Source organism: Hordeum vulgare, chromosome 1H, assembly GCF_904849725.1.
Source record: "Hordeum vulgare subsp. vulgare chromosome 1H, MorexV3_pseudomolecules_assembly, whole genome shotgun sequence".
Classification (NCBI taxonomy): Eukaryota; Viridiplantae; Streptophyta; class Magnoliopsida; order Poales; family Poaceae; genus Hordeum; species Hordeum vulgare.
The window spans coordinates 510,165,387-510,186,200 of record NC_058518.1 but is presented as its reverse complement, the minus strand read 5'-3'; the positions used below and the strand labels follow the sequence as shown (position 1 = coordinate 510,186,200).

Sequence of the window (20,814 nt, the reverse complement as noted above, 5' to 3'; positions counted from 1 at the left end):
CAGTCCCCCACCCGGTTGCTAGTGGCGGAGGTAGATGGTGGCCAGGATGGGCCATGACCCACCCTGAGATTTAAAAATACCTTTTATATCATAGAAGGAAGTTCATAAAATAAAAGAAAATTAATAAATACATGTGCACAGTAACACCGATGGCCCATGCTAACCCATGGATTAGGTCCGCCACTGCCATCATTACAAGGTGAAGCACATCCATAGGCCCATGACGTCCAAGCTAAAATGCCATCATTACAAGGTGAAGCACATCCCTAGGCCCATGACGTCCAAGCTAAAATGCCATCATTACAAGGTGAAGCACATCCCTAGGCCCATGACGTCCAAGCTAAAAGGCAGAGGAGCCACACACCCTCCCGCTTCAGCCGTATGTGCCGACCAGACAAGGAAGCACAACACCACTGCAAAGCAGCCCCGCATGTAGCCTTCAGAGCGTCGGCCAAGCCAAATCAGCACCGCCACGAGCGCAACGGATGTACCGTCTTAAATCGGCACCACCTGATGACCATGTTGAACCCCGTAAGCCCTCGGACATGCATCCCGGTGCTCGCCATAGAAGTCTGATATTTCAGCTCACCTTGCGCCTCTCGATCTAAAAATACTTGAGCTCAGTTCCTGCCTGCTGGGCCGCGTTTATTGCCTCGCTGCACCGTGCCAGGCCCAGGCCCAGGTCCAGCTACGGCCGCGTATATTCCCTTGGTGGACTGCCTCCGTCTCTCTCTCCCGCGGCGGCTACAACCCAATCCGCGTCAAGGGAATCAAGCAGAGAGAATCCCCAAGAAGAAGAAGAAGAAGAAGAGAGTCGCCGGCGGCGGAAGGCAGCAAGAAGATGACTCATATCCTCCCAACCCCCCATCGCAATTTAGATCTGTTATCATCATCCTCTTCTTGCTTGCTCGATCTGTTTGCTCCTTGACTTTTCTTTTTCTCTGCGGGCGGGGCACGGGGCAACCAGAGGGACCGCGACCGCGAGCGCGCGGCGGCGCGGAAGCCCAACTCCAAGAACGGCGGCGACGGCCTCACCCCGGAGCAGCGCCGCGAGAGGTTCGTCCCCCCTCCCATCCCTTCCTTTTTTCCCGATCGGATCCAAATCCAATCCGCCGCGCCACGGTTGGCCGGTCGGTCGGCCGAATCGAATCTTGGCATGGCCTCACGCGGCGCCGGTTCTTGCGTCGTCTTCAGGGACAAGAAGGCGCTCGAGGAGAAGAACGCCAAGAAGGCGGCGCAGGCCTCCGGGAGCACCTCCACGGACGCCAAGACCAAGGACGGCAAGAAGTAGTAGTAGGAGAGGCGTCGCCGCCACCACCGGGATGCCGGCGCCGCCTCTTCGCGACTACCATAAAGTTTGTACCCTTATTGTTTGCAGCATCTGCTGATCTTTGTGCCTTAATCGTGTATGGTTGGTTAAAACTGTCGTTAGCTGCAGTCTTTGTTGCCATATGAGTCTGTACTCTTGATGAAATCCTCAACCCACGATGATAATAATCAGCAGCCTTCTGGTTTGGTTCTGTGTGTTATGTCCGGCTCGGTCCACCTTGGTTTTGCTGCCACTCTTTGATTGTGATTCTGCTAACTTGCTCATATTATCACGCTAAGCTTGTGATTGTAATGAAAACTCTACTCTGGACCATAAACCAACCACAGGGGAACTGGGGAAACGGAGATGGCTGTAATGCAGTCCTGAGTCCGGTTATACCCTGTTTAACTGTTTTGGCTGGTTGCAATGCCATCATATTGCTATTGTATCGCATGAATGCTGCTACAATGTTGACCATTCTTAGATAGGCAGTCTCAGACCACACAAGATGTTGTGCATATTCCATTGCTGCATATTTCTGTTTATGATTTGAGAATAGAGGCTACTGGGACTGTGCTCATGTTTAACATATGCATCTGGGTTCTGTGCCTTAATCGTGTATGGTTGGTTAAAACTGTCGTTAGCTGCAATGTTTGTTGCATGAGTTTCTACTCTGATGAAATCCTCAACTCACGATGATGATAATAATAATAAGCAGCAGTGTTCACTCTTGAGTTATTTCTTACTGCCTCTCTTTCGTTGCGGCCTTGCCAGCTTGTGGAATCTTGTAGTCCAGACTAAGATTGCGATCATGGTAAGTTGTACTCTAGGCCCTAAACCAACCAGTGTGATATTGGGGAAATGGAATTGGCTGTGATGCAGTCCTGATTCCGGTTCTGATGCTATCATATTGCTATTGTTCCGGTTGGTTCTGTGCGTTATGTTTCGCTGACTCTATGTTGTTTTGCTGCCACTCTTTGATTGTGATTCTGCTAATTTGTTGATTTCATGAGGCTAATAATATTATAATTTTAATGAAAACTCTACTCTGGTCAACCAGTGGGAAATTGGGGGAATCGAAATGGCTGTAATGCAGTCCTGAATCCTGTTCTACTCTGTTTTGGCTTGTTATATGCTGTCATATTGCTGTTGTGTCGCATAAATGCTGCTACAATGTTGATCATTCTTAGATAGACAGTCTCTGACCGCAGAAGATGTTGTGCATATTCCATTGCTGCATATTTTGGTTTATGCTTTGAGAATGGGGTTACTGGTACTAATTGTTTTTCCCTGTGCTCATATGTAACATCTGAATTTGTGTTCCAAACTGTGGAGATTGGCTGTGAGATGGAGTTAGCAGGCCCATCGCTCACTCTGGTACTGGCTACATAATCTACTGTGGTTGTCAAAGTTTTCTCAGCAATACAGTTGAGTTAAACTACGTTCTGGTGCACTCCATCAGGTGTGTCATGCTCACTACTGTTGGAAGATTATTGGACTTTCAAGGACAGAAACAACGAAAATCTGAAATATCAATTATACGGGTTACCTAGTTTCTGTTCTGCACGTTTGATTTTTATTTCTCTGCTTCTATGTATCTTATTTTTTCATCGTGTGCCGTTGTTCCGTATTGTTCTCTATGTTTGGTTTTTATTTCTCTGCCTCTATGTATATTCTCTTTTCATCGTGCGTCGTTGCTCTGTATTGTGCTCTAGGTTTGATTTCTATTTTGCTGCTTCTATGTATTTGCTTCCTAGTCATATTGTGAAACAGAGACCGGTTCAACACATATATATCTGTCGTGTAATGGTTTGGTGCAAGCTAGAATTGTGTTATTTCAACTTTTTCCTTGGTGTTTCCTCCGCACATGCGAAGTCTTGCACAACTTAGTGGAGCAAGACCGAGATGTGAATGCACACATTTTCAATAAAATCTACTCAATTGCCATTTTATAAATTGGTGTTCTTTTACTTGTATAATACAACCTCCGTCCCAAATTACTTGTCATAGATTTGTCTAGATACGGATATATCGACAAGTAATATGGTACGGATGGAGCATCAGTTAATGTTTTCTTTCTATTGTAGGTGTGCCAGAACATCCTGCCTAATCTTTGCCATAATATCTCTGTTTCATCTAAAATTTTACCATCTCTGGTACTGTCTGATTCATATCTGAATTACACTGCAATTTGTACTTAAGAATTGACCCTCTGTAGCTGCAATGTTTGTTGTCATCTGTATGCCAATTACTCTGAATATGCAGCAGTGTTTTTGTTCTTCTGTGCGTTATGTCTTGCTTGGTCCACCGCACTTTGTGATTTTGCTAACTTGTGGTTTTTTTATATGATATTGTTAGGATAAGATTATGATTATAATAAATTTTACTCTAGAACCTAGACCAGCCATTGGGAAATTGAAAAACGGAAATGGCTCTAATGCAGCCCTGAATCCAGTTCTCTTTTGTTTTGGGTGGCTTTAATGCTATCACATTGCTATTGTCACACTGATTGGTGCTGGATGTTGTGCACATTCTATTGCTGCATATTTTTATTTATGCTTTGGGAATAGGGATTATCGGGACTGTGCTCATATGTAATATGTGCATCTGGGTTTCAAACTCTAGAACACGACTGCGAGATGGAGTTAGCAGGTCCCTGGCTACATAATTTGCTATGCAAGCTGCACTCTGTTGGGACGTCCATTGAATTTATCTCAGCATTACAGTTGAGTTAAGCTACATTCCTCTACACTACATCTGGTGTGGCATGCTCACGCTGTTGCTGTTGGAAGAATATCGGACTTTCCAGGACAGAAATAAAGAAAGCTGGAAAATCACTTATATGATTTACCTAGTTCTGTTCTGTAGTTTTGATTATACTTCACTGCTTCTATATATGTTCTCTTCTCTGTAATCTAATCCATTGCGCGCTGTTGTTAAGGTACTTGCTTTCTAGTCATATAGTTTTGTTGTGTAATGAGTTTGTGGAAGATATAAGCAGCATGAGCACAGTCCTCCTTGCACCTGTGAAATGATTGAATCTTGGTCTGACTGGCCCGGCGCAGATCCGCAAGGACAAGAAGGCGCTGCGGCAGGGAGCGCCTCCACGGACGCAAGAGCAAATATGACAAGAAGTAGCAGGTGTCGCCGGATCCCATCCCCACCACCGGGATGCCGGCGCTGCCTCTTTGCAATTGTCATAAGTTTGTACCCTGTTTGCAGCGTCTGAGAATCCTTGTGGCTTAATCGTGTATAGTTAAAGGGCGCTGTTACAAATCATCCGGCTGATTTCTTTGATAAATCAATCGGGTCCTGAGACGTTACATTCAATACTCGTAAGCCGTCGGATTTGGTCAACGTATGTCGTATGTATTTCTTCGCATCGCCAGGACACCCGCTTCGTTCTTTTCTAGCCGCAGCACCATCCGCGGCCTGCACACTGCTGCCAGCTGCACATCGCTGCAAGCATGACGGCCGCCACTGACAAAGAGCTGCATTGCAGCACCGTGAGACACCGGCGAAGCTCCATTGCGACACCGGGTGCTGCATCACAGCTCCGGGGCCGCCGACGAGCGCTTCATCGCAGCATCGAAAGCCGGCGGCGAAGCTCCATTGCGAGTTTGCGACACCGGGTGCTGCATCACAGCTCCAGGGCCGTCGACGAGCGCTTCATCGTAGCATCGAAAGCCGGCGACGAAGCTCCATTGCGACACCGGGTGCTGCATCACAGCTCCCGGGCCGTCGACGAGCGCTTCATCGCAGCATGGAAAGTCGGCGGCGAAGCTCCAGTGCAGCATCGATGTTCACCGACGGGCGCCGATGATGCTACACTGCAGTACCAACCCCCTGCACGGCGGGGATGAATCGCAGCACCCGACGCCGGCAAGCGCACTCCATCGCAGCACCAGACGACGACAACGCGTTTCGGTACATCACCGAGCGCTGCACACCTCCAGGCATGCCGGCCAACGGTGAAGCTCGCATCTCCCGCAGCACCCGCAGCCGCTGGTGGAGCTTCAATGCAGTCGTGGACACTGCAGCGCACGGATTTTCGTCGGAGAATAAAAAGATGAAGCAAGGGGAATGGGAAGAGCACCGGTCGGGAAGGGGAGAGCGGGTCAGAGGTGCGGGAAGGCTTTGTGTGGCTGAGCGCTCGCGTGAGGATAAGGTTGATTATGACGAAGCGGTGGGCTGCCCCACCGAGACGCGTGTCGCGCCTGGGAGGAGGCTTAGGCGTCGCTGTAATCAGCCGCCTGATTTTGAACGTTTCCCATAGTTAAAACTGTCGTTAGCTTCAATCTTTGTTGCCATACGTTTGTACTCTGATGAAACTCTCAACCCACGATAACAATAAGCAGCAGCAAGTTTGTTCTGGTTTGGTTCTGTGTGTTACGTCTCGCTCACTCTACGTTGTTTTGCTGCTAAACTTGGATTGTGATTTTGCTAACTTGTTAAATATTTATATAGTATTATCAGGCTGAGATTGTGATTGTAGATTGTAGTTAAACCTCTCTGGACCGTAAACCAACCAGTGGGAAATTGGGAAAACGAAAATGTCTGTAATGCAGACCTGAATCAGGTTCTCTTCTCTTCTGTTTTGGCGGGCTGTGATCCTATCATTTTGCTGTTGTGTCATATAACTATTGCTACAGTATTGATCATTCTTATATAGACAGTCTCAGACCGCAGAAGATGTTGTGCATATTCCATTGCTGCATATGTTTTGTTTATGTTTTGAGAATAGAGGCTACTGGGACTATGCTCATGTGTAACAAATGCATCTGTGTTTCAAACTCTAGAACTTGACTGGGAGATGGACTTAGCAGCCTACCAGTACCAGGTCCTTGGCTGAATCTGGTACTGCTGGCTACATAATTTACTATGAAGGCTGCACTCTTTTAAACCTTCATCAATTTTTCTCGGCATCTCAATCGAGTTAAGCTACTTTCCGGTGCACACCGTATGGTCTGTCATGCTCACTGTTGTTAGAAGAATATCAGACTTTTGAGGACAGAAACGATGGAAGCTGAATAATCAGTTACATGAGTTACCTAGTTCTGTTCTCTAGTTTTTATTTATTTATTTCACTGCTTCTACGTATGTTCTATTCTCTGCAATCTAGTATGTTCTATTCTCTGCAATCTAATTCATCGTGTGTTATTGTCGAGGTATTTGTGCTCTAGTCACATATATCTGTTGTGTAATCAGTTGGTGGGAGCTAGAACTAGTTTGTGTTATGCCAACATTTTTTTTTCATTTCAGTGTTACCACCTGCACATGTGACGTCCTGCACGACTTGGTGGAGAGAGAGAACCATGTGAAGGTACAGATTTGCTTAATGGTCATTTTATAAATTGTTACTTTGCTTGTACTCCTTCCGTTTCTAAATATAAGACCTTTCAAAGATTGTACTATAAACTACATATGGATGTATATAGACATATTTTAGAATATAGATTCACTCATTTTGCTCCGTATGAAGTCTCCTAGTGAAATCTCTAAAAGGTCTTATATTTTGAAACGGAGGGAGTATAACACTACTATCATTCAACATTTTCTTTCCTTTGTAGGTTTGCTGCGACATCCTGCTTTATCTTTGCCAAAATATTTTTACTTCATTGAAATTTTTATCATTTGTGGTACTGTCTAACTCAAATTTGAATTATGCCCCATTTGTACTTTCACTATTCACCTGATGAGTTTTATCCACACGAGCTTTCATGGGATCTACGATTTTGGTTCTGGTTGTGCACATCCATTTGATATTCAATATGAGTGGTAAAACACAAGTTCACTAAGTTCTGCCAATTGCTTAATGCGTACATGCGTTGTTACACTCGAAACTTAATTCTGGACTAACTACATCACTACAGAAAAATGACTGTAAATATATTGGATGGCCGGAGGTCTCGTTGCATGTTCTATTTTCCCCAATTGGTTGCGGATCAATTTTCTGAAAGGGCATTGTGCATGAGTCATTTCCAGTTTCTACTCTGTACTGTATGGAGCCTTGTGCTGTGTACAAGCGATGTTCTAGTTCAAGGGGTGTCCTAGTTTGCATAATAGTCCCTTTAGTTTAGGCCTCTAGCTGTTCTGGGCACTATTACTCTTATTTTTTTCAATAAACGCAGCAGTGGTGCTGTATGCGAAATCTGTACTTTTGATAGCAACTGTTCAAACACCGTTTATCTTTGACGGTATAAGTAACTTATATGCTTACAGATATGTTCATCTATTTAGTTATCCATGTGCTAGAACCATGACTTGGTTTCAACTTCTTATGGGTTTCAACAAGTTTGGGACTGAATAGGAAGCAGTGATGCTGTATGTGAAGTATGTACTTTTGATATCAGTTCAAATTCTGTAGCTTTGAGGTGCGTCCAGCATGGACAAAATATGAAGTGAAGTTAACACCCTCTAGTGCATAGCTATGTTGATGCACTTCTGAAGGCAATATAGATCCATGCATAGTGGCGGTGTTTTGTTTCAGTTTCTTTTTCCTACAACCTGTATTTGTTCTTGTGATTCCTGTGTTTGTTTGAACACCTGGTAAGGGTTTTGCAAGACTCCTATTGCCAACGATGGCGGAATTCTTTATTTCAGCTGGGTTTCATTTTGGAAGTTATGTTTTTGTCGACACTTATGTGTGGTTATGATGTTTCATCCCAAGCAACATTGCTCCAAAGGACTGCGTGCTCACCAGAATTATTCATCTGGCTATCGAAGGCACCAGACTTCTCACACAAAGGTTCAGCTGGCTATCGAAGGCACCAGACTTCTCACACAAAGGTGGAGTCGCCGCAAGCCCGCAACTGCAGAAACCGTGGCATTGCTGGCGTGGCATGGTTGAGCGGCTGTAGGAATTCAATGATACTTGATCTATAGCCAATTACATGGAAGACAACCAAAATTTCGGAGTTCATATGTTCTTGTGATGGAACAAGTTTTATTCCAGGTGATAACTACGTTACCAGAAGGGATTTGAGATAGAAAAAGAACAAGCGGAGAAATCAAATTTCAGAATGTTTCAGCATTTGAACAAAGCTAAAATATTTCCATATAAACAGGCATGATGATATAGACATGTTTGGTATAGCTTGTATCAAGTGGGACCACCCTGAGGTTTTCTGCTCGAAGAAATAAACATGACAAGTTATCTTAAAGACATCGCTGGATTTTATGTTCTCTTTCGTCGCGCAGAAGTTAATATAAAACGACTTGCACAACCACTCCAACTTCAGGCTGATTCCATAAACGTTGCAAGCATCCAGCAAAACCTAAAACTACAACTAGATGTAGTATTACTGATTACATACGCTCAGGAGACTTTCTAGACTTGTAATACAAAGTTCAGAACTAAAACCACGACACTTGTTTTGGAACGAAGGGAGTAGTTTGCAACATAAGCTTTCTAGACTTGTGATATAAAGCTAGTTCATATCGTTCTTTGGCTCGGAGACGGAATTGGCTTCACTATTCTTGCTTGCAGCGCCATATTCTCTGATGTTAGTTTGGACCCAGTAGGCGAACAGCTGACCATATAATACCAGAAAAGCACATATAGTGTTAAACTCGTTGAGTCTTCTTGTTCGTCGAAACCTGCGCCTGCGGGGTGACAAGAGCAGGAAAGGCTCTCAGACAAGAAAGGGGGGGAAATAGAGCATAGTTATGTGTGCATATGTTTGAGATTATACCAAATTGGGTCATGAGGCCTAGGCTCCACTTGAGAAGCAAGGTGACTGATGAGCCGATGAGTTTCGATGTCTTTCCAAGACAACTGTGGGTAAAGATCTGAACATTTGACCGCTATGAGCAAATCAAACAACTCCTCTTTCTTCTTCTTGAATTGCCATTCCAGCAATTCCAGCTCGCCCTTTGCCTCTGCCCTAGATGCCGGCTGGCCACACAAGACACAAAATGATTAAATTAATACTACCCAATTAGTGGTTTGCTGAAAGAAAATTAGACATTACAAAGTCGACCCATATATCCTGCCGGCATAAACAACACATGTTGATATTCATATATGGTCTTATGACTTGCAAAAGCCTATCATCATTCTTAATTTCTCACAAGGTTGAGATCTTAATCTCCAGCAATCGACCGCCGGATCTCAGAGCAAGCAATCAATGGCTGCAAGTGACTCGTGATCGCCGGCAACGGAAGATTCTTTTAAACTTGATTGCCCCAAGTCGTCAGGTGGTATGATTTGTCGAAGATTATTGGGACGAATCGGCAACAAGATAGACAACAACCCTAAATCTGGTCCCCACGCCGGCCGGAAACAAAGCCAACGCTGCCAATGCTGGAGAGGGCAGCCGTACCCTCGGAGGCGTCCGACGGTCGGCAAATCCGCCGGATCTGGGAGGAGGTGGGAGAAAAGAAGGTACCTTGCCACCGATGGAGGAGTTAGACATGAGCCGGCGGCCAGGGGAAGTGCCGTTTAGCAAGAGCCGCCGAGGTTCGTCCGCCACGAACGAAGACCTTGCCTGCGCTCCTCGCTGCTGGAGCGCTCCTCGCTGCTGGAGCGCACGCTCGCAGAGCCTCCTCGCCGCGTGCCGGAGCGCCGCCATCGTTGTCGCCGACTCGATCGATCTTCTTCGGTCGGTTGCTGGGGTTTGCTTTCGCGTGTGGCGTGTCCGTCGTTTGGAGTATTTGTAATCGGTTTGCGGCCTTGGCACGGAAGAAAGAAAACTCCGCAACCGGCCCGCTCCCCGTTTCCCCCCCCCCCCCCCCCCCCCCCATGTTACGCTGTGGACTTGAATAGAATGTTTATTAGGACATATCTTAAATAGAATGTTTTTAACAGAATACATACGAGACGCTCATACATACATACATACGCCCCTACGGTCATCCATACGAACGCATGCATCACATCCAACTCCTATGAACATCCGACATAGTATTTTACGATTGATAAAGTCATTGTCATAATCGATGGTAACGTCTTTTTTCACCGAGTGCACATTATCAAAATGCTAGAAATAAATTTAAAAAATATGAGCATCAATGTTAAGTTATGATTTTAACTCTAATGGGCTGAGGATACCACCCTCCTCCTAACCATCCAACTATAGGCTGGTTCATTTCTACATACATTTAGTGAACATGATATATATGGTAAGCAATTCAAATGATTAAAAAAAATGATGTCTAGAGACACAACCGGATACGTTTGTGGACATAGATACAGGAGTGGCCACCCAATCCTGTGCACCAAATCGTTTGTCTATGTACTCTTTTTATCCCAGGGCATCCAAAATAACTATAGAAAATAATACAAATAATCCATTAATAGCATGCACACCAACTCATCCTTCATCCTGCCATCGTGCTTGCTTGAACGTCAAAAATAAATAAATTCCATTGACATCTGGTCGAAAACTTGCTGGGGTGGTGTACATCATTGAAGACGTTTATGGGGACCGAGGATACCTGGCTACGGAGAACTCTGAAGTGACACTACTGCAGGAATGCTTTGTAGTGACTGGAGCAAAATGCCCAACAATGACGGGCCTAGTTCTCAGGGGCGTCCGCCATTGACCTCCTGCCACGGCTAACATTGCATCCCTGAGAGACACACGCCCGTCACTGGTAGTGACACTGTAGTGGCGGGCCTTTACATGCTCGTCACTGAGATTACTGTTAGTTGTGGCACCCGCAAGAACTATATGTCCAACCAGTAATGCCTTCAATTCAAGACCATGTGCTGGAGCGCATGCTCGCAGACGCAGACCGGTCTTTTCTTTTTTCTTTTGAGAAACCCTCGCCGACTCGATCGATCCGTTTCTCTTCTTCGTCGGCTGCTGGGCCTCCTCCAGTGTATATGTATATAAGCCCGCTCTGTTTTCACTGGACCCGAGAGATTATTATGGTATCTTTTTATTCGACAACCTTTCATATTGTATCTTAAATCGGACACACTTCTAGGTACGTGTCCGGATAAGAATGTGGACACAAATACAAGATTCGGCCACCCAATATGTTTGCTTATATGTTTTTCTAAATTAACTATAGAAAATAGCATAAATAATCCATGAAATAGCATGCAAATATTCTAGCGCGCCTTGGGTGAAGTGTTGTTCATCGATAGTTCAAAATAAACATTACGTCCGGAATAATCCCAAGACAAAATGTTGTTCATCCAAGCATTGTGCCTTTCGAGACTCATCCAACAACGCATTAATATGAATGGCCCACCACTCCGTTGTTTGGTGTAGCACATGAGCCTTCTCGCCGCGTACCGTAGTGCCGCCATCGCTCTCGCCGACTCGATCGATCCGCTTCTTCTTCTTCGTCGTCCGTTGCTGGGCCTCCAGTGAATACAGGACCGACCCGTCCGACTCTCTGTCTTGTGTGATTTATGAATTGTGATCGGTTTTGAAGAGAAAACTCCGCAACCGGACCGGAGACTTTAAAGATTCTGGGCACCTTCAACATCGTACCAGCATCGCATCTGAAACAGTAAACGTGTTACCACGGATACATTTGGCACTCAAAAATAAAGAGAAAATATAACACCGCCCATACGCATGGATCTTTTGTTTGTGGTTTGCATTAATCTTAACATTTTTTGATATTATTTTGTGCCACGTAGGAAGAGGCTGATGTGTGGGCGTTAAGGAGTTTGCCCACAAGCGGCTGCCAACCCGATGTGTGGTGGAACTGACGCCGCGCTCACACGCCCGCATGCCTGTCAGTTGCCATGTAAGACATGGCAACTGATTGGAACTGCTGTGCTCGCATGCTTGTCAGTTATCATGTCTTTCCAGTGTTACATGGCAACTGAGTGAAACTGTCGTGCCCACATGCCTGTCAGTTGCCATGTCTTCCCCATGACAACTGAGTGGAACTTTCATACTCGCATGCATGTCAGTTGATATGTCTTTTCCATGGCAACTGAATGAAACCATCGTGCCAGCATGCCTGACAGTTGTCATGTCTTTCCCATGGCAAGTGAGTGGAACTGTCTTGCCCGCATGCGTGTCAGTTGTCATGTCTTCCTAGTGTTACATGGCAACTGAGTGGAACCGGCCGTGTCCGCGTGCCTGTGAGTTGTCATGTCTTTTCAATGTTACATGGTAACTGAGTGAAACTGGCCGTGCTCGCATGCTTGTCAGTTTGCCATGTCTTCCGAGTGTTACATGACAACTGATTGGAACTGTCACGCGGGGGCACGCGGGGCTTCGAGGTGGCAGGCCGGATGTGCGAGTCACGGAGCAGAAGACCAGACGTGTGGGCGTTAGCTGTTTTATCCACACGCAGACGTATGGATTGTTTCTCTTACACATCACACGGGACATGTGGGCAATACCCCTTAACGTCCACACGTATGGGCGTTATCAGGACCCAACATAAATATAGAAAATAGCACAAATACTCCAGGGCGCCTTGAGCAAAATATTGTTCATAAATAGTTCAAAACAATCCTAGGACCAAGTATTGTTCATCCGGACATTGTGTCCATTGAGCTTCATTCAACACATCAATATGAATGGTGGGGGCATCTGGGCTATATAAAATGCGAGCATCAAGTTGGAACATTTAATGAATTAACAATTTGGCCAACATGTAGAGCAACAACTTCCTCAATTTCTAAATGTAAGGCTTTCTAGAGATTCCACTACGGACTATATACGAAGAAAAATGATTAAATCTATACACTAAAATATTTCTATATACATCCGTATGTAATCCGTAGTGAAATATCTAGAAAGACTTATATTTAAAAACAGAGAAAGTAGAAGACAACTTATGATCTCCGGTAGCAAACATGTACATGCATTGCAACGGGTGAAAACAGCCCCACCGGTACAAGGCTAAATACATCACAAATACCTCACTGCTTGTTCTCTTTGTCGTCCTCATCATCCATGGTTGCAGTACTAGTTGTGACTAATCAAGGTTGGCCACGTCGAATAGTTGTATCAAGAAAAGATTTTTTTATCATCCGACTAATATAATAGATAAAAGTATAATATACGTTTGTGTTATCATGTTTTTTTAGCGGTGTTTGTGTTATCATGTAAATTAAATAGTTTGTGTCATATAGACCATAAAACCTTAATTGGACTCCTCATGGATTGAGAAGGGTGTCACTGAACTGAATGAGGTTGGTCATTGAGACGGGTGTCATTGGGCTGAATGAGGTTGGTCATACATGAAGCCAAGATCAAGAAAAAGATTCCTTCCATATCTCTAATTTATTAAGTAACTAAAACAGTGATTCTGTGGGCACCTTTTAAAAATTCATTCAGTTTTATTAGCAGGCAGAGATTAAAAAAGTTTTAGCTACAATACCTCTTGGTTTTCAAAATTGTTAGTCTTTTGAAGAAAATGTTTGTCTTTTCTAATTCAAAGTTCAATAAACTTTTGTTCCTAGAAAATGTTTGCAACTTCCAAGAAATAACTCTCACTACAGTACCTCCTAGTTTTAGAAAATTATCCAGGTTTAAATAAATAGTCAATTTTCCAAAACTTTAAAAACGATTTTTTCTTCCTTTTTAAAAAAAATGTCCGAGTTTAAATTGTTTATTCGCAACTTTCAAAATATTCAAGTTCTAAAATATATTAACCTTTTTCCGAAAAAATATTTTTCTCTTAGTATGTGGCGTGACTGCTGGCCTAATTTAATACATCGTGCTACTATTTAAACAAAATTTCTTGTTTAGTAGAGTGGCTAGCGGTCTTTCAAGATTTCTTCCATATCCCTAATTTAATAAATTGAACTAAAACAATGCTTCTATGGGTAAATATAAAAAATTCACCTAGTTTCAAAAGTAGGTATAGATTAAAAAAATGTCAGCTACAGTACCTCTCAGTTTTCAAAAACAAAGTTTTGAAAAAATATTTGTCTTTTCTAATTACAAGTTCAAAAAATATTTGTATTCTTTGGATATGTTTGAAAATTCGGAAAAATAACTTTCACTAGAGTATCTCCTAGATTAAGAAAATTGTCTGTGTTTAAACAAATAATCAGGTTAAAAAAAGAATATTTTCTTCCTTATTTTAAGAAATGTTCGAGTTTAAAAATTTTATTCACAACTTTGCAAAATATTCGCGTTCTGAAATATATTAACTTTGTTAAAAAATCCTTTGCTCATAGTATGTGGCACTCCTGCTGGCTTAATTTAATACGTCGCGCAACTTTTTAAATGGAAGTTCTTGCTTAGTCCAGTCGCTAATGGGCGTTGGTGTATAAGGTGAGTGCGAGAAAAAACTAGCAAATATGCACGTGCAAAGCATGTCTATGGTGTCTTCTCCCTTTAATATTAGGTTTTTTAGGGATCCCACACTTTATTAACTAGAGACTTTATTAACTAGAGACTATGTTTACAGGGATACAACCACGTGACAGATGCATGTGGTGATCAAACTAAACAATTAAAAAATGTTTATAGGGATACAAAGGGGTTCATCAGGGGATAGAAGCCACAAATGGCAACCCTACTGACGCGAGACAGAAAAATTAACAAGACTGTGGACCTCTAAATTCGAAGCACGACCTTCTAACATAAAATCACAACTAGCAAAAATTACTCTTCTATTATTTATCTCCTTGACGACTGTGATATGGGAGCCTCCTATCCCTTTTTTTATGTCATCCACAATCGTCTTGGAGTCACATGCGACCACCAAGCGATCCAAAGATAGATCAGCTGCAAGTGCCAAGGCCCCACGACAAGCAATGGACTCTAAAATTGTAGGATTTATAGCCCCGGGTAGAACAATTGCCAAGGAACCGAGGTACTGACCATGTTCATCCCTACACATTGCTTCCGCAGTTCCAAAACGCCCATCATGGGACAGACCCCCATCTACATACATTAACATGTTCGTTTGGAGGTACTTTCCAAGAGCTTTGCCTCATTATCGCATGTGTGCGTCCATCCGGAGTGGGAGTGCTAGCAAACAAATTGACGCCATCCAACTTGGCAATGAAGCTTTCAATGAAGTGGTGAGTTGTCATTGGACTTTGAAATGTTGACTCGTGTATTGCTTTTCTACGCGCTGTCCATACCGTCCAAAGAGTGACAACCATCTTCACAAACTCCACATGCGATAAAGCATCAATCATGTTAAAGAGACAGTGTTCTGCATTGGGTTCTTGACACACAACTATATGGTTAGTTAATTCCTCGTTACCTAAGGCCCACGCACACCTCGACGCCATGCAATCAATCAACGAATGCCTCCATGAATCAGCAGCTCTACATAATAGGCAAGAATCTGAGTCACGCATGTTTCTATGGTGGCGCACATCCTGTGACGGCAAAGAATGTCTTGCCAGCCTCCAAAGAGAAGTTCTGATTTTGCCCGGAACTTTGGTGTTCCACAAAGATGTCCAACACTTCTCCTCTGCCGCACTATTTGACGAGGCTCCTCTCTGATCGAGCAAGTTATCTCTCGTAGTTCTCACTGTTGGAAATATGCCCTAGAGGCAATAATAAAGTGGTTATTATCATATTTCCTTGTTCATGATAATCGTCTATTGTTCATTCTATAATTGTATTAACAGGAAACAGTAATACATGTGTGAATAAATAGATCACACCGTGTCCCTAGCAAGCCTCTAGTTGGCTAGCTCGTTGATCAATAGATGATCATGGTTTCCTGATCATGGGCATTGGATGTCATTGATAACGGGATCACATCATTGGGAGAATGATGTGATGGACAAGACTCAATCCTAAGCGTAGCAGTAGATCGTATTGTTCGTATGCTAAAGCTTTTCTAATGTCAAGTATCTTTTCCTTCGACTGTGAGATTGTGCAACTCTCGGATACCGTAGGAGTGCTTTGGGTGTATCAAACGTCACAACGTAACTGGGTGACTATAAAGGTGCACTACGGGTACCTCTGAAAGTGTTTGTTGGGTTGGTACGAATCGAGATCCGGATTTGTCACTCCGCGTGACGGAGAGGTATCTCTGGGCCCACTCGGTAGAACATCATGATGAGCTCAATGTGACTAAAGAGTTAGTCACACGATGACGTGCTACAGAACGAGTAAAGAGACTTACCGGTAACGAGATTGAACAAGGTATACCGACGATCGAATCTCGGGCAAGTTCTATACCGACAGACAAAGGGAATTGTATACGGGATTGATTGAATCCTTGACATCGTGGAGCAAGTGGGAGCCACCATGGGTATCCAGACCCCGCTGATGATTATTGGCCGGAGAGGTGTCTCGGTCATGTCTGCCTGTCTTCTGAACCCGTAGGGTCTACACATGTAATGCCCCAAGTGTGGAACCACTAGTGGAGAAAGGGGTATTAGAACCGGTTGGTAAGGGCCTTTGGACCCGGATACACATCCGATGCTACGTATCCGGGACTAAAGGCTCCCCCCTTTAGCACCGGTCTCTTACAAACCGGTGCTAAAGGCCTCCACGTGGGCGCCGAAGAGTGCGCGCAGGCGGAGGACCTTTAGAACCGTTGGTAACACCAACCGGTCCTAATGCTTTTTTTTTCTTTTTTTTTCCTTTTCTTTTCAGGGTTTCCGATTCCGTATTTCGGTGTTTCCGTGTTCCGTATTTTCAGGGTTTTCGTTTACGTGTTGCCGGTTCCGTATTTCCGTTTACGTCTTTCCGATTCCGTGTTTCCGATTCCGTGTGTCCGTGTTCCGTTTTTTACGAACACGTAATCGGAAACACGTATCCGGAAACACCGATTCCGTGTTTGCGGTTAAGTGTTTCCGATTCCGTGTTTGCGGTTAAATGTTGATGCACCAAATAAAAGTACATATATACATGTAACACGAAGTACTGGACCGATTATCATTACATAATTTGAAGTTCGTTTCCTATAGCTGTATACTTGCATAGAGAAGGGAGCTGGCTATTGGTTCATAGGATGGAAAAATTCTCCGCCTTCATCTATGACTTGCGTGAGGAGAAATCCTGCCAATTCTTCTGCAACTGCCTTGCAACGTTGGATTGGTCTTAGCATCGCCCGCTTTCGTTGCAGCTTTAAAAGAAGTAGATGAAAACAATTAAGTTATGAACAAAACTAACATAATTGATGGCAACATAAATAAAGTTGTGAAGATCCGGTTACGTACCTCTAGATTTCTGGAAGTACGGGATTTCTCATTGATAATCCTGTGAATGTACTCGCAAACGTAGTATCCACAATAATCAGTGCCCTGTGGTTGTTGCGGGACGCCCTATATACGAGAACATAATTCAATCAAATTAATAATAATCAAGAGAATGGTAATGGTATTGAAACCAGGGTACGTAGTACTACTTACTTTGTTAATCTGAAAGTGGAGCTTGTCTGCCCATGTACCGGGTTCTTCCTTGATGAACATTTGCCAAACCCTGGCCGACAAAGAAAAATGAATACAAGAGTTAATTATTACTTACTTGATATCAGGAAATGAACGAAAAAGAGGCCGATGAACGAAAGAGGCCGATATATATATACCTTTGAAGCATCTGACGCGCGCTCTTCCATTTGTCAGCGTCCAAGGTTAACGGGTCCCAGACTTCAACTTGTCCTTGATCGATTATAATGATGAACAATATGAAGTATGACCTGCGCACGTGTACACACGCAGTCATGCATACTCATCAATTACACTTAACATCAGATAAGCAAAATGGAATGTGTACAAGACAGTAACACTCACTTGAATCCGTAGGGCCAAAGTATTTCTTTTTTGGTACTTTGTCGCTTCAAAAACCTTAGCAAATCATCCGGTGTATCCTTGTTGAACTTTTCTATTGTCTCTTGATGAAACGAATACGGGACAATGAACCCAAAGTCCCAGATTCCTGCCAGCCTGCATTCACGAATCTTCATTCTGCATAGTAGCGTACAAAAAGAATGTCTCGTGAGTGATAATTATACGGGCAATGAACGCGAGCTTAACTAAATAATTAAATTACACAAATAAATCACTTACAAACAGTAGCAGCTGACGATAGCTTTGTCGAGGGCACGTTGATTGTACATCTGGGAAAAATCATCGAACCCAACCTCCACACCGTACTCTCCGAAGTAGTGTTGATCCTGAACTGCCGCCATGATACAGTCTCTCTTTTGCCTTGCGGCCTCCAAGTACCAACCATGTAAATTCCATAGTTGGGTTGTTAGAGCACTAGGATTTTCGACCAGAGGGTGCTCGGGCTTATATTTATATACCACATCAGCAATAGCGTAACCTACGTCGCCCATGCGTGGACCGGACACTGAAGCCTGGTCAGATAACACCTTGAGCGGGGCAATTGACTGTGCTTCTTGTTGTCCGAGCTGGGGAACTTGTTTCCCGTATTTCGTCTGCTCTGCCTGCTTCATCTGCTCCGCCTGCTTCATCTGTGCGGTGTGCATCTTTTCAATGAACCGTTCATAGTCTGAAAGGGGCGGCGGTGGCGGCGGTTCAGGATAATATAAGTTGTCGATGGTGCGCTCAATTTTCCACTTTGGTACGTTCTTCAGAGTTTCCTTCCAGATGTCTGGAGGGGGCTTCAGGGGAAACCGTGCGAACCATGCTTTGTTTTTGGCTTTCACGGCCTCGTCTAGTTCCTCCGGAGTCATCAGGCCTGGTAACTTCGGGGGAGTCTTGACTTTATTGGGTTTCCTTTCTCTCTTCTTGGGAGGAGTCCCGTTTCTTCTGAACTGCAGCTTCCGCTTTGCCGTACCCGTAGTGGGCGCATCCGTCGGCTCACTGGAGTGCACGGGCGATGGACTCTCGGCCTCGGGCTCCCTATCTTCGTTGTGGGGTGGACTTGGAGGTGCGTTGGGGGGTGGACTTGGAGGTTGTGCATTCTCTGTACGAAAGTGAAAAAACTATTAAAAATAGGCTTACATGTGGTGCAACATTCAGTAATTGTTGGAGGTGGTGCATAATTGTACCTGGAGGAGTCGGTGGCCTTGGCGCCGCGTTAGGAAACACGATGTGTTTCTTCTTCCACAAGATGATACCAAGCTCCATTTCTCCCAGTGTCTTCTCGCCTTCACCTCCAGGAATATCAAGCTCAATTGACTGGCATCCCGGCGTAATTGTTGACAACCCGACACGAGCATGGGATGCTGGAATCTGACCACCATGGTAGGTTGCTCCAGGTTGATTCGGTAAAGCATAGCCTGACGCCACCATGAAGGATATGTTCCCCATTGGCATATGTATCTCACAATTTGTCTTCTCCGTGACATCATCCACGGGGTAGTGAGGCGCCGACGGTTCGACTGCAGGACCGTCTTCTAGCTGCAGCTGCGTGGAACCCACGCTGCTTCTATGCTGAGATGGGACGACATCTGCTACAGGATCGTCTTCTAATTGCTGCCTATCAGTGTCAGGTGCAGGATCTTCTTCCTCCTCTTCAGTGTCAGGTACAGGGTGTCCCCCTTTCTTCAAGAGAAACGACACCTTTTCTTCTAATGTCGCTATCCGTTCCAGCGCCTTCCTCTTGCTTCTACCACGGCTTCTGTAAGTGCCAAGGTCCGCCGGAAACCCTTGGTTCCACGGGGTAGTGGCTCCAAAGCCTCGTGTTCGTCCCCACTTTTCGGGGTTCCCGAGTGCCTTCATCAACTCGTCGTTCTCTCTATCGGGAACAAAAGTTCCTTTTTGAACAGCTTCTATTGCCTTCTCTAGATCTGATACGACTTGTGTTATTTTTTCCGACCATGGTCCCTCCGCAACAATCATCCCAGTCTCAGCGTCCAACGTTGCCCCATGCGCGAACAACCAGAACTTGGACCTATCGGGCCAGTCATGTGTCTGTGGAATGATATTTCTTTTCAGAAGCGCATCTTCATAGCGTCGCCACCTAGGCAGGGCAGTCATGTAGCCACCTGACCCCAAAATATGGTGATATTTCTTCTTCTTCGCATTCTCCGTATTTGTGGCTGATCGGGATGTAAAGACACCCGATTTCTTGTACGCCTTAAAATCAGGCCAAGCGTCTCTTATCTTCACTAGGTGCCCAGTGAAAACTGGATCTTCGTCCTTATATTTCTTCCACAAGTCTTTCTTCCACCTCTGGAATTGTGTGGCCATCTTCTTCAAAGCCCACTCCTCGACTTTCTTCTTCTTATCTTCCGCTACGCTGAAATTTAGCCAGACCGTGTCGCAAAGCACTCTTTTCAATCTGTCATCGACATAAGTAGCTCCAACGTTGGCGCCGGTCTTCGGCTTATTCCATTCTATTAAGTTGATCGGGACCAGGTCTCTTACAACAACTCCGCACTGATTTACAAATTTGCGATAAGTTTCTGGGGGTTCCAGTGGTTTGCCATCAGCAGCAACTTTATCGATCGAGTACCTTGCAGTATCTTTCAACCTTGCGGCCGGGCCTCGTTTCGACTTTGTCTCAGTACTTGCGCTAGGTGTTCCGGAGGGCACCTAAACGGGAAAATAATGATTCGTTAGTAAGTGCAATACAAATTAATTGTTGCGTCAACAGTGACTTGAGATATACATTGGCAGAGTTTGTTCCGGAGGGCACTTCTGCATCTACTACATCTTCTATATTCTCAGCTCCGTCACCGGAGTC

The 20,814-nt window shown here is 44.5% G+C and overlaps 2 protein-coding genes across 2 annotated transcripts; one reads left to right on the top strand and one right to left on the bottom strand.

Annotated features, from left to right (window-relative positions):
• The first annotated feature begins 220 nt into the window (after positions 1-220).
• LOC123402858 lies at positions 221-1,515 on the top strand. Its single transcript, XM_045096824.1, has 4 exons — positions 221-379; positions 569-848; positions 957-1,056; positions 1,195-1,515. Exons 1-4 carry the CDS (start codon positions 221-223, stop codon positions 1,289-1,291), a joined length of 636 nt encoding a protein of 211 aa, XP_044952759.1. The 3' UTR covers positions 1,292-1,515.
• Positions 1,516-8,437: 6,922 nt separating this feature from the next.
• Positions 8,438-11,570, bottom strand: LOC123402849. The gene is made up of 4 exons (XM_045096813.1): positions 11,557-11,570; positions 9,700-10,060; positions 9,004-9,206; positions 8,438-8,914 (listed from the first exon to the last, which is right to left on the bottom strand). The coding sequence occupies exons 1-4, from the start codon at positions 11,568-11,570 to the stop codon at positions 8,740-8,742; spliced, it is 753 nt and encodes a 250-aa protein (XP_044952748.1). The 3' UTR covers positions 8,438-8,739.
• Positions 11,571-20,814: the final 9,244 nt, after the last annotated feature.